Source organism: Phasianus colchicus, chromosome 8, assembly GCF_987193195.1.
Source record: "Phasianus colchicus chromosome 8, bPhaCol1.hap1.1, whole genome shotgun sequence".
Taxonomy (NCBI): domain Eukaryota; kingdom Metazoa; phylum Chordata; class Aves; order Galliformes; family Phasianidae; genus Phasianus; species Phasianus colchicus.
The window spans coordinates 1,142,646-1,154,099 of NC_143443.1; the positions used below are offsets into that span (position 1 = coordinate 1,142,646).

The 11,454-nt window shown below is 62.4% G+C and overlaps 5 protein-coding genes across 8 annotated transcripts; 2 read left to right on the forward strand and 3 right to left on the reverse strand.

Annotated features, from left to right (window-relative positions):
* The first annotated feature begins 1,236 nt into the window (after positions 1–1,236).
* Positions 1,237–2,246, forward strand: LOC149916974 (uncharacterized). Its single transcript, XM_090144695.1, has 3 exons — positions 1,237–1,326; positions 1,399–1,454; positions 1,966–2,246. The coding sequence occupies exons 1-3, from the start codon at positions 1,258–1,260 to the stop codon at positions 2,207–2,209; spliced, it is 369 nt and encodes a 122-aa protein (XP_090000821.1). The 5' UTR covers positions 1,237–1,257; the 3' UTR covers positions 2,210–2,246.
* Positions 2,247–2,429: 183 nt separating this feature from the next.
* ECHS1 (enoyl-CoA hydratase, short chain 1) lies at positions 2,430–4,269 on the reverse strand. The gene is made up of 8 exons (XM_031602553.2): positions 4,130–4,269; positions 3,709–3,906; positions 3,491–3,618; positions 3,318–3,417; positions 3,134–3,238; positions 2,947–3,066; positions 2,751–2,818; positions 2,430–2,675 (listed from the first exon to the last, which is right to left on the reverse strand). Exons 1-8 carry the CDS (start codon positions 4,236–4,238, stop codon positions 2,610–2,612), a joined length of 894 nt encoding a protein of 297 aa, XP_031458413.1. The 5' UTR covers positions 4,239–4,269; the 3' UTR covers positions 2,430–2,609.
* A 99-nt stretch (positions 4,270–4,368) lies between these two features.
* On the forward strand, positions 4,369–8,809 carry SPRN (shadow of prion protein). The gene is made up of 3 exons (XM_090144700.1): positions 4,369–4,580; positions 5,436–8,455; positions 8,524–8,809. Exon 2 carries the CDS (start codon positions 5,445–5,447, stop codon positions 5,805–5,807), a length of 363 nt encoding a protein of 120 aa, XP_090000826.1. The 5' UTR covers positions 4,369–4,580; positions 5,436–5,444; the 3' UTR covers positions 5,808–8,455; positions 8,524–8,809.
* Positions 6,079–8,390, reverse strand: MTG1 (mitochondrial ribosome associated GTPase 1). Of its 3 annotated transcripts, XM_090144698.1 has the most exons (11): positions 8,255–8,390; positions 8,110–8,176; positions 7,506–7,608; positions 7,345–7,425; positions 7,217–7,273; positions 7,048–7,138; positions 6,905–6,966; positions 6,680–6,776; positions 6,519–6,600; positions 6,339–6,451; positions 6,079–6,261 (listed from the first exon to the last, which is right to left on the reverse strand). In XM_090144698.1, the coding sequence occupies exons 1-11, from the start codon at positions 8,388–8,390 to the stop codon at positions 6,164–6,166; spliced, it is 987 nt and encodes a 328-aa protein (XP_090000824.1). In that variant the 3' UTR covers positions 6,079–6,163. The 3 variants fall into 3 exon arrangements, with proteins under 3 accessions (XP_090000824.1, XP_090000823.1, XP_090000825.1); XM_090144697.1 differs by having other exon boundaries at positions 7,048–7,273; XM_090144699.1 differs by lacking the exons at positions 7,506–7,608; positions 8,110–8,176 and having other exon boundaries at positions 7,048–7,273; positions 8,255–8,386.
* On the reverse strand, positions 8,452–11,174 carry PAOX (polyamine oxidase). Of its 2 annotated transcripts, none has more exons than XM_090144696.1 (7): positions 11,000–11,174; positions 10,441–10,930; positions 10,163–10,362; positions 9,802–10,057; positions 9,553–9,665; positions 9,296–9,453; positions 8,452–8,806 (listed from the first exon to the last, which is right to left on the reverse strand). In XM_090144696.1, exons 1-7 carry the CDS (start codon positions 11,148–11,150, stop codon positions 8,564–8,566), a joined length of 1,611 nt encoding a protein of 536 aa, XP_090000822.1. In that variant the 5' UTR covers positions 11,151–11,174; the 3' UTR covers positions 8,452–8,563. The 2 variants fall into 2 exon arrangements, with proteins under 2 accessions (XP_090000822.1, XP_031458406.2); XM_031602546.2 differs by having other exon boundaries at positions 8,806–8,958; positions 11,000–11,165.
* Between the last annotated feature and the right edge of the window lie 280 nt (positions 11,175–11,454).

Genomic DNA, 11,454 nt, shown 5'->3' on the forward strand with positions numbered 1-11,454 from the left:
ATGTTGGAAAGGCAGATGACGGACATGATGGAGAAAAGCGTGGCTGCAGGGCTGGGCCGGGAGGAACAGCAGATGGAGGGCAGGGATGGAGCAAGTGGGATGCAATGAGATGGGATGTCAGGCCTGTAGGGTGCCATCACTAGAGCCACATCAGAAAGACATGGAAATGTTGGAGTGGATCCAGAGCAAGCCACAAGGACATTCAGAGGGCTGGGGCACCTCTGCTAAGGAGACAGGCCTAGAGCTGGGGTATTCAGCCTGAAGAGAAAGCATGGAAAAGACCTTAGAGTGGCCTTCTAGTATCCAAAGGGGCTATAGGAATGCTGGGGAGGAACTCTCTGTCATGGGATGTAGAATCACATCACATAATCAGAGGATAACCTAAGATGGCATGGACCCACAGGGATTATTGAATCCAACTCTGGGCTCCACACAGCACCACCCAAACCCTGCCTCTGAGAGCAGTGCTCAAACACTCCCTGAGCTCCAGCACTCAGGCTGTGCCCACTGCCCTGCACAGCCCATTCTATGCCCACCGCCCTCTGGGGCAGAGCCTTTCCCTCACCCCCAGCTGCCCTCCCCTGACACAGCTCCCTGCCATTCCTTCAGCCATCGCTGTCACACAGAGCAGAGCTCAGCGCTGTCCCTGCACTCCCTGTGAGGAGCTGCAGCTGCCACAAGGCCTCCCTTCAGCTCCTCTGCTCTGGGCCAGACAGACCTCAGCTGCCTCTCACACCTCCTGCCCTCCAGATCCTTCCCCATCTCTGTAGCCCTCCTTTGCATGCTGTGAAACACTCATGTTAAGACATGGCAAAAATGGCTCAGCAAAGGAACTGTGACCTGAAAGCACCAAATCCATCCATTTTCCTTCAGAGGCAGGAGCTGAAGGTAACATGCTGGAGAGAAACCCTGCTGTGCCCAGTACAGGGGGCAGGAGAGCCACTGAGAGCAGCTGAGCAGGTGCTCAGCCATGCGATGGCGATGGCGCTGTACGGCTGCTCTCCTTTCACTGCTTACTTCAGCTGACCTGGTTTGGATTCTTTGGCGTTGAGGAACGAGTTCACAGACCTACAGCCCTCAGCAGCTGCTAACTTGACTGCTGCTGTGCACTGCAGGGTGTATGTATACCATGTGTACGTCGGGGCACACCTGCATGAACCTGCATGACCACTCCCCCATGCAACCACACGACACGTGTGGCTGCACCACACCCAGGGGCAAAGTGCGGGGCGAGGGCTGTGCACAGGCAGAGGCACCATGGGTCCGTGCGGTGTAGCCGTGCTGCTGGGTGCAGCTCTCCTGCTGCTAGCCCCTGAAGGCACCCAGGTGAGTCCACAGCTCTCTGTAGCCCAGGGCCGGGCACAGGGCTAACCCTCACCTTGCCCTTCTCTGCTGCAGGCTCTCGGCAGTCTCAGACAGGACGTGGATGCGGAGCAGAATCTGGCGAAGGAGATGTAAGAGGGGCTACAGCCACACTGGCTGCACCGCTGAGTGCTGCACCGTGGCTGGGATGGGGCTGGGGAAAGCAGTGGGCAAACATCAGTGGGCAGCCTGGTCTAGTGGCTGGTGACCCTGAAACTAAATGATCATTATGGTCCTTTTCAACCCAGGCCATTCTATGATTCTATGATTCTATGATTAGGCACTTTAAGGGGATGTATTATCCTTGCTGCTTTGAATTCCTAATATTTAAGGGGCTCCCTGCTCATGCATTTCTCCTCACGTCACTCAAACCCTCCAAGCTGCATGGCCCTGGTTTTGCTTCGCCTTGCTTCAAAGCTGCTATTGCTTCCCTTGCAGCAGTGCTGCCATGGTGCCTGTGCCACTCGTGAGATGAACACCCAAAGAGTCCACTAATCCATGCTTTAAATCCAAATGGACTCACTCAGCCCTCAGCAGGCACTGACAACATAGGGTCAGCTTTCATGACCTGCTGCCCCACGGGCCACCTCTGCTCTCTTACAGCATCCAGACCCCACGGGAGGCAGAGGAAGCCAAGCTTGCCAAGCACACTGCCTCACGGCCTCTATTCCCTGCAGACCCTGCTCGGGTCCAGGTGGGGCCAGAGCAGGACCGCGACCATCTCTACCACCCTTCAGCCAAAGCTGAGGTGGAGCCTGAGCTCCAGTCTCGCAGAGACCGCCTGGTTCTGTCTGCAGAAGTGGAAAATGGCCCCTTGGAGGACCGTGACCACCTCTACCACATCTGAGCGAGGCTGCAGCCCTGCCCTCCCCGTGGGCCCCCAATAAACCTCTCCTTGTTGAGCAGCCTGGTGGATGCCTGGTTACTGACAGGAATAGAGGAGTCCAGCAGGCCAGGGGGCTCAGCCTGTCACCCTGGCCCCAGTTCAGCCCATGGGAAGGGCTCCCAGTGATCTCCAGTGCTTCTCAGTTTGGGAGCTCCCAACAAGAATGTTGATGCACCAGCAGCACCAGGAAAGCCTTTTAATAGCAGTAATGAGGCAAAACCCTGCTGAGGATTTTGCCCAGTGTCGGCATCATTCAGTGCCGGGTGCTGGCTCCCTCTGTGGTGCCAACAGACCCGTCCTTCATTTTGAGGCACGTGGGTGGTGAAGGGCAGCAAAGGGGAATGTCTGCAGGTTCTGCAGCTCAACTGTCAGTGAAGTTGGCCTTGCGCTTCTCCACAAATGCAGTCATCCCTTCCTTGCGGTCGTCCTGGTGGCAGAGAATGAGCTGGGGTGTCCCACAGCCCCACCCTCCCTGTGCGTCCAGGGCCAGCCCTGTACTCACAGTGGCAAAAGTGGCATAGAAGAGGCGCTTCTCTGTCCTGTTCCCTTCCGTCAGTGTTGTTTCAAAAGCTGGAGATAGGGACAAGGAGATGGAGAAAAGATGGGGATGAGGAGATGGGACAAGATGAGGGACGAGGAGATGGGAACACCGTTCAGCCTCCCAAATCCCTGAGTTCACCCCCACCCCGACCCCGTACCAGTGTTGACAGACTCCTTGGCCATAGCCACCACCAGTTTGGAGTTGGCAGCGATCTTCTCAGCGCAGCCAATGGCCGCGTCCAGCAGCTTGTCCGTGGGGAAGACTTTGCTGACCAGACCTGGGGGCAAGCAGGGAGGTGGTGGGGGAGGTCCCCACTGTGCCCCCAGCCTCACCCACACCCCTACCTGCCGCTTTGGCCTCCGTCGCCGAGATCCGCTCCCCAGTCAGCACCATCTCCATGGCCAGCGACTTGCCCACCGCCCTGGTCAGCCTCTGCGTTCCGCCGGCGCCTGGGGGTGGGGCGGTGGGCACGGGAGCCGGCACGCAGACGCCACCAACCCGCTGGGGACGCACAGCCCCCACGCTCACCTGGGATCGTCCCCAGCAGGATCTCGGGCTGCCCAAACTGCGCCTTCTCCCCGGCATAGATGATGTCGCACATCATGGCCAGTTCGCAGCCGCCGCCCAGCTGGAAGCACAGTGAGGTTGCGGCACACGGGCAGCACGGACGTAGGACACAGGGACACGGAAGGGGCACTCACAGCGAAGCCATTAACGGCGGCGATGGTGGGCTTGCGGACGGTGGCCACCCGATCCCAGCCAGCCAGGAAGCCGCCACTGTAGCACTCCTGGAAGGTTTTGTTCTGCATCTCTTTAATGTCAGCGCCGGCTGCAAGGGGGACCGCCTATGCTGAACCCAAAGGGCTGCGTTGGGATCCCCAGAGGTGGGAGGTGGGACCACAGGGAGTCGGGGTCGTACCTGCAAAGGCCTTCTCACTGCCGGTGATGACAATTGCTCCCACCTGCCTGTCGGCCTCGAAGGCGTCCAGTGCACGCCGCAGCTCCTCCATCAGCCCCGCACAGAGCGCGTTGAGCGCCTCGGGCCGCTGCAGCCGGATCAGCCCCACGCTGCCGCCCGCCCCGGCCTTCTGCACCTGCAGGAAGCGGAACGGGGGCCCTGCGCGGCCAGGTGACCGCGCGCCATTACGGGGCGACCTTCACCCGGGAGGGCGGTGGGCTCCGCGCTCCGAGGGGGCGGCTCCCGTGCCCTTCGCCCAGTGCCGGTGTCCTGAGCACGGCCCAAGCCCGCTGCCCGCGCCTGGCTCCCGGTGCCCTTTCTTCTCCCCCCCTCCCCGCAGAGCTCCCCTCCCAGCGCCCGCTGCCAGCGACCCTTCGCTCACCGTCGCTGCACCCCCGCCCCGCCACAAGAGGGCGGAGTGCCGCCAGGAGCGCGCGGCGCCGCGCGACACCGGCACCGGGACGGAGGAGGGCGCGCAGCGAGGCCGCCATTTCGCTGCGCGGCGCGGAGCTGCGCGGCCACGCCCCCGCCATCCCGCAGCCTCGCTCCGCCCCGCGCCCATTGGCCGGCGCTGCCGGCGCCCCGCAGCGCGCCTGTGCCATTGGCCGACGCGGGCCCCGCCCCGCCGCACCCCACGCGTGTCCGCGCTTCACGTCGTCCGAGGGCGCGCAGCGCGGCCCCGTGCCCACCGCCCGGCGCGGAGAGGAGAGGACAGGAGCGGGCGGCATCTCGGGGCCGGCGAGCGCGGAGGGAAGGCGCCCACGCGGGACGTGGGAGCGGAAGGCGTCGAGGATCGCTGCGCGGATGCGCGGCCCCGGGGGCCGCGCGGAGAGGTGCGTACGGCCGCGTGTTGGCCATGCACGGGTGTGCCGGAGCTCGTGCTTGTGGCTGCGGCGTGCACAGTGGGGAGCGCGTACGGACGTGCAGTGTGTGCAGCGAGACGCCGCGCGTGTGAGCGGGCACTGCGGGTGCAAGTGCATGTGCAGGGCTGGTGACAGCACCGTGGCTCATGCGTGTCTGTGCAACCCGTGTGTCAGCGCGTGTGGCATGTGTGTTGATGTATGTGACACACACATGCCATCCATGTGTCAGTGTATGTAATACATATGTTGGTGCATGCGACATATTTGTGCAATCCATGTATTATGCAAGATATGTAATGCATGTGTTGGCATATAAGGCAGACATGTGCAAACTGTGTGCTTGTGCACCCCAGGTACCAGGGCATGTAGCACACATGTTGGTGCATGTGACACATGCAATCCATGTGTCTGTGCAATCGACATGCATTTTGTGAATGTGGCATGTATGTGTAATCCCTGTGTTGGTGCATGTGGCATGCGCACAACCCATGCACATGCAGGCTGTGACCAGGGCTGCATGCATGCACCATGCATCCCACACATAGGTGCACGTGCAAGGCATAGGAAGACCTCATGGCTGCCTGCATGCCTGTACAGGCCGTGTTGGTGTATGTGATGTCTGCAGCCCATGCATGATGTGACTGCACTCACACACCATCTATGGGTGCACTGTAAGCCATAGTGTGTGCATGGCCCTGGCATGTGCAGTGCTCATAGAGATTCACTGGGTGCGTGCACAGGGCCGGGGCTGGTGCACGCAGACGCATCGCGCATGCATGTAGTGAGGTGGGCACCTGCCCACAGCAGAGCCCTCCCTGTGTGCAGGTCAGCGGGATGAGGCAGCGTGTGGCCTGCTGCTGGGTGCTGCTACTGCTTGCTGCCACCTTCTGCCAACCAGCCGCCGCCAAGGGCGGGCGTGGGGGCTCCCGGGGGGCTGCACGCGGCATGGCGCGGGGGGCTGCCCGCAGCCGGCACAGGGGCCTGCCACGCTATGGCGGGGCCCTGCGTGTGGCTGCGGCGGCAGCAGCTGGGGCAGCAGCTGGGGCAGCAGCTGGAGCTGCACTACACCAGGCTCGGGCAGAGACGGAGTACCACGAAGGCAATGGGACAGCCTGGACATCGGTGGCACCAGAACAGGTGGAATGGGGCTGGGCCATGTCGTGGCTTTGTCCGCTTGCTGCTATCCTGCACCACTGATGGCACCCACTGGGACCACTGGGTTCCTCAGCGATCCAACAGCGATGTGGAAACAAAGCTGGGTGACGCCACGTGTGGCTGGACACGGCCCAAGCAAGGACTGGGTGCAGGCACAGGGATAGCTGTAACAACCTGCACCAAGGCCTCTGTGGTTTTACTTGGGGCTACAGGTGGCACCTGCACGGTTTGGGCTTCCCCAGAGGCTGTGCCTCCCCCTTCCCTTTCCCACCAGTCCCAGCGGGGAGGAATGCAGCCATCACGACGTGACCCATCTAGGAACAAAGCAGCTTTAATCACACCATGCCACCACCTGGAGCTGGGGGAGATGTGGAAAGCCCTGCTCTATTCCAGGACCCTCAGTCCAACGTCAGTCTACCCAGGCGCCCAGCACGGAAGGCCCGCAGGAACTCATAGGCAGCAGCTGAGTAGTTGAGCATCATCATGTTGACATTCCCTGCAGAATGGACAGAGGGGGTCGCCACAATCCTCAGCAGAGCCCACAGTCCAGTGATCCCCAAACCCCATGCTCACCTGTGCCTGTCAGCACCTTCACCTTCTGCGTCTTACCCAGGGTGACTGCCACGTACTTCAGCACATGCCTAATGTTGTCACTGGCCTCGGGCAGTCCATAGCGCTCCATGTATCTGCAGAGAGGATGCGGCTCCCACCCGCACCTCAGGGTGCCCCAGCCATGCCCTGCTCCCCACTCACCCAAACTGCTGCTGCTGGTTCAGTATGTACAGCAGGTAGTCAGCCATGATGTCCTCACCCACCAAGTGGTCATGGATGGCTCCTGCCAGAGGGAAGCCCCCAGCCTTGTCAGCTTTCTCCGCACAGCCTGCCCCAGGCTGCCCGGCTCCATGGCCCCATACCACACAATGCCAGCTTCATCCCCGTCTCCACATCGGCCAACTTTGGAGGCAGCACACCTGGCGTGTCCACCAGGTACACCAGGGGAGTCTCGCACACCTACGGCCCCACCACCAAGACCACAGGCTCAGCAGGGGCTCTTAGCCAAGGCCTTGCTGCAAAGTGATGAGGCGCTTCATGGGAGAAAGCCCACACACTGCAACCAGCACCCACAGGGGGTATAGTACCTGGATCCGGGTCAGCACCGCCCTGGTGATACCTGGCTCACCACCCACTGCTGTGGCTTTTCCTTTGGGGAAAAGGAGAGAGTGAGGGTGGTGTGTGATGTCTGGAGCAGCAACCTCCCAATGCTACAGAAACTTGGGTGTACCCTTTTTGAGGTGCAACCTCCGCAAAGAGTTGATAAGCGATGACTTGCCTACATTGGGCACACCAATCACCATGATGCTGTACTCAGTACTCTGAAAGCAAGGACACATGCAGGTGCTGTGCTCCACCAAAGGACATACCCAGGCTGCAGCCTCCCTGCCCCTCCTCACCTCAGCCCGGTGGTAGCGTGGGCTGCTGCTGACTAGCTTGGCGACCAGGGGCACAATCTGTGGGAAGTGGAGAGGATGCTCTCACTGCAGTCTCAGGGCCAACTGAGGACACAGCAGCAGCACAGTACCTTCTTGACATTGCTGTCCCGCTGACAATCAGTGAAGACAACATGCGAGCATCCCTGCTGCCTCAGTTGCTCCAGGACTCTCTGTGGGGACAGAAGCTCACTAGTATGGTCCCACTGCAGCCCTGTGAGGTCCCAGCCCACTCTCTGCCTCCAGCACTCACTGACTGCTGGCGTGGGTCAGCCAGGTCCATCTTGTTCAGCACCAGAAGATGCGGGCGGATGCCCAGCACCTCCTGCAGCACAGGGTTACGGCCTGACAGTGGGATGTGTAGCTGCTAAGGAGAACTGTGGTATGAGGGAAAACAGGAGAATGGGGGGCTGGTGTGGCTTGTGGTGTGAAGAGGCTTGGAACAAGTTAACAGCACAGGTGCAGGGCTTAAATGGGGGGTGAAGCAACTGCATGCTGGAGCAGATCATAGCGAAAAGAGGGGCATGGGGGCTGGTTCGGGGGTTATGGAGCTGAGAGCAGACCACCTCGTGGACAGATGAATATGGGTACAGGGACCAAAAGAGAGTGAGTGAATGACTATGTGCAGGCACAGACGTAAGGGAAAACTGGGTCGGGGACTGGTATGGGACGTTATGGAAAACAGGGGCACCCGTGGTACCCGGAGGGCGGTACGGCAAGGAGACAGCGTGTGCTGGAGAAAGCAGGAGGCCGGGAGGCAGTCTGAATGCCGTGCGGGGTGCCGGTGCTGCTCGAGCGGCTTAGGAGCTGGAAGCACTTGGCAGCGGGGCACAGCGCAGGGCTCGGCGTCTAAGGATATACGAGCGTCGTGCACCTCGACGAGGCAGTCGGCACGCCGCAGGGAGGCCCGCATCTGCCGCAGCCCTGCAACACAACGCCCGCTGAGCGTAGCGGCCGGACGCACCGACGGAAGGGCCCGCCCCGCCGCTACCGGGCGCTCACCTTTGGCCATGTGCCCGGGGAACCAGGAGGCCGCATCGCGGCTGCCAAAATCGAAGCGGGTGCGGAACCCGCCCGACTCCGAGCAGGGCCCCGAGGCGGCGGCGGCGGCGCGCAGCGGTCCCACCCAGCGCTTCATGACACTTCCGGTACGTCACTTCCGGCCGTGAGAAGCGGAAGGAGGAAGCGGAGCGGCGCTGGGAGGTGAGTGCGGGGATGCAGTCGCGGCGGGGGGCGTGGCCTAGCCCGGCCCTGACACAGCGCTTTCTCAGCGTCATGGCGGAGCCGCGGCCCAGCGGGGAACATCGGAGCTCAGCTGCGGGTCTGGGCCCGGCGCCCGCCGCGCCCCCCGTGGCTTCGCAGCCTCCTTCGCAGCCTCCCTCGCAGCCTCCGTCGCAGCCGCCTGCCGCCCCGCAGGCCCCCCCGGACGCCGCCCCGAAGCCAGGCCCCGCGACGGCCCCGCTGGACGACACGCGCTTCATGATCGCCGGCACCAACTGGTACTGACGGTCCGCGGAGGATGAGCGGCCGGCGGGCAATAAACCAGGCGGAACTCTGTGGGGAAGGAACCTTTATTACGACCGGGCCACGGCCCGCGGGAGCTGGTTGAGGCGTTCGGCCTCCCGCCAGCCGGACAGCAGCGCGCCGTGCGTGGTGGAGTAGAAGGAGCGGTGCGTGGCCTCCCCCGCGAACAGCACCTGCAGCGGCTGCAGGGAGGGGGTCAGGCCCGGGGGCAGCATCAGGCCCGCCCGCAGCAACATGTGCCCTCAGCTTGCCTGAGGCTGTCCCTTCACACCGGCCCATTGAGTGGACACAGAGACCTTGGGGAAGTGCCCCATGCCCGGAGGGCTCTGGGATGCATTCTGCGGGCCATGCCTCCTCAGTTTAAGAGATGAGGTGTTCCCCACCCTGTCCCGCCATTCCACACCAGAGGACCCAAGTGACCCTGCACAGAGTCTGTGCTCCTTGGGCACATGCTACTGCACACCCCATCTCACACTGGAGCTGTCCCAAGTCCCATGCTATTACCCTCCGTGCCCTTACCCTTGGGTCAGATGCATCCTCGGGGAGTGGCTGTGCCAGTATGTCTATGTCTTCCCCGGAGCTTCCGACAGCCACATAGCTGTAGGAGCCACGTGTGTAGGGAGCGCTGTGCCAGCAGGAGCGCAGCACGCTGCAGGGCATGGGCAGGTGCGGGTTGCCTGTGGGCCATGGGGCACATCTCAGGGTTGGACAGAGCTCCCGGCCTGCTGGGCCTCTTCCTGCATATGGAGGTGTTGGAGAGGTGGGGGATCAGGTACCTGTCAGTGTGCGGAGGACATGAGTCATGGTGCTGAGAACTTCAGCGTCGCTCAGTGTCTCCATGTACTCTGACTCCTTGCCAGCGATGAAGCCACAGAGGACGTGCCCAAGCCTGGTGGGGAGAAGGAGCACCCGATGGGAGGTGGGGACTGAGTTGCACAGCCAGGAGCCTTACCTGCTCCAGACCGCATCGCCCTGAAAGACCCCCAAACCAGCACTGCGTAGGGCCAAAGCACTGGGCCACCTACTGCTCTGGTGGCTGGAGGACCACAAAGCCAACAAGCTTCTTGAACCAGTTGGCCTTCAGATCAGCACTAGGCTCAGTAAGAGGTGATTCGTCCTCCCACACTACTTCCAGCAGCTGCTGCTCAGGCTCCCAGAAGGGCTGCTCAAACTCCAGGAAGATCTTGTTGTTGGTGCCAAAGCCCAGGCGGTGAATAGCCTCTGTCTTCCGCTGAGGCAGGGGAGGCTGGAAAAAGTCCTGATGCTGTTCCTTAAGGAAACCTACAGAGAGAAGGTGAGGTGGCTTCCTTCCACTGCAACCAGGCCACTTGCCCCAGGGGCTCAGTGGGGTGATGCAGTGGTCGGGCAGAGCCCCTCCAGCCTCACCCAGTGGGACGGTGACAATAACATGGTCAGTGAGAAAAGAGTCGCCATCCTCACACTCCACCCGGACAGGGAAGTCCCTGTCTGTGTCCCCCTCCTCGCGGAAGGACCCCTGCCACCGGATTGACCTCACTGGTTTGTTGAGCAGGACAGTGCCCTCGGGCAGGGTCTCCAGTATGCGCTCAGGCAGGCTGCTGTAGCCACTGTAGGAGAGGATGGGACCAGAGACAGCTTCCTTTACTGCCACGTACTGCCAGGGTGTTCCCGGTGCTCCTGCTCACCCTGGGAAGGTGCAATCCAGGCCGGGCAGCGAGGTGTACTCCCCAAAGGACCCCAAGGCCACCGTGTCCATGCTGTGGGTGCCGCTGATGCAGCACTCCAGCTTGAGGCAGGAACTGAGGACGGCCAGCCGCAGCTGCTTGTCATCCTTGTCCTCATCCCAGGCGGAGGCCAGCCGGGCGATCTCTGCCCGCATGTACTGCCCCACGCTGCTGGCGGGTAGCTCCTCCTTGCCCACGAGAGCCTGGGCCGAGCCCAGCAGCTCGCTGAAGAGGCTGCGGGTGCCGTTCACCAGCTCGGGGCTCAGCACCTTCCCTGAGCTGCCGTAGGTGATGACAGGCAGCAGCGGGTGTCCCTTGGCCTCCACCCGCTGGTTCTCCTCCTCGGTGGCCCCGGGGCCCAGCAGGCCGTAGCTGGAAGCCAGGCGGAAGACGGGGTTCCCTTCCGAGGGCCCGTGGATCCAGTGAGCGCCCAGCTCTGCCAGCCCCGAGGCTGCGGGAGGAAGGCGGCGTCACCCCGGGTCCGCTGCCACCCCCGCACCCCGCGCCCTCTGCTCCCTACCGAAGGGGAGGCTGCAGACGCGGCCCCCGACGCGGCCTCCCGCTTCCAGCAGCCGCACGCTGCCCGTGCCCCGCAGCCGCTGCGCCGCCCCCAGCGCCGCCATCCCCGCACCCACCACCAGCACCCGCCGCCCGCCGCCGCCGCGCTCCATGGCGTCCGCCCGCCTCCGGGGCCGCCCCGGATCTCGTGGGGCCGCCCCGCTGTTGAACCTTCACCCCCAGGGCTGAGCTCGGGCAGTGCTGCTGTTTAACCCTCACCTCAGCACTGAGCTCCGGCAATGCACAAAAAATCCCCTTCAAGTTCTTATTTCTGTTGTGTTTTATGGGGTTTTTTTTGAGGGGGGGAAGGGGGGGTGCTGAGGAGGAGGGAGCACCGTGTTTTTGCACGTTTTTCAGCAGAGTGGGAACATGCAGAGCACCACTGCACAGCAGAGGAACCGTGACCCAGCCCTGGTG

Coding starts and splice junctions, on each gene's coding strand:
- ECHS1 (XM_031602553.2), bottom strand. CDS start 4,238: ATGGCGGCCTCGCTGCGCGCCCTCCTCCGTCCCGGTGCCGGTGTCGCG. Junction 3,619..3,708: donor CAGTGAGAAGGCCTTTGCAG/GTACGACCCCGA, acceptor TCCCCCTTGCAG/CCGGCGCTGACATTAAAGAG. Junction 3,418..3,490: donor CCGCCGTTAATGGCTTCGCT/GTGAGTGCCCCT, acceptor CTGTGCTTCCAG/CTGGGCGGCGGCTGCGAACT.
- LOC149916974 (XM_090144695.1), top strand. CDS start 1,258: ATGGGTCCGTGCGGTGTAGCCGTGCTGCTGGGTGCAGCTCTCCTGCTG. Junction 1,327..1,398: donor TAGCCCCTGAAGGCACCCAG/GTGAGTCCACAG, acceptor TCTCTGCTGCAG/GCTCTCGGCAGTCTCAGACA. Junction 1,455..1,965: donor CAGAATCTGGCGAAGGAGAT/GTAAGAGGGGCT, acceptor GCTCTCTTACAG/CATCCAGACCCCACGGGAGG.
- PAOX (XM_090144696.1), bottom strand. CDS start 11,150: ATGGAGCGCGGCGGCGGCGGGCGGCGGGTGCTGGTGGTGGGTGCGGGG. Junction 10,363..10,440: donor CTGGATTGCACCTTCCCAGG/GTGAGCAGGAGC, acceptor CCTCTCCTACAG/TGGCTACAGCAGCCTGCCTG. Junction 9,666..9,801: donor GTCCTCCAGCCACCAGAGCA/GTAGGTGGCCCA, acceptor TCTCCCCACCAG/GCTTGGGCACGTCCTCTGTG.
- SPRN (XM_090144700.1), top strand. CDS start 5,445: ATGAGGCAGCGTGTGGCCTGCTGCTGGGTGCTGCTACTGCTTGCTGCC.
- MTG1 (XM_090144697.1), bottom strand. CDS start 8,390: ATGAAGCGCTGGGTGGGACCGCTGCGCGCCGCCGCCGCCGCCTCGGGG. Junction 6,967..7,047: donor GAGGTTGCACCTCAAAAAGG/GTACACCCAAGT, acceptor TTTTCCCCAAAG/GAAAAGCCACAGCAGTGGGT. Junction 6,262..6,338: donor GAAGGTGCTGACAGGCACAG/GTGAGCATGGGG, acceptor TCCATTCTGCAG/GGAATGTCAACATGATGATG.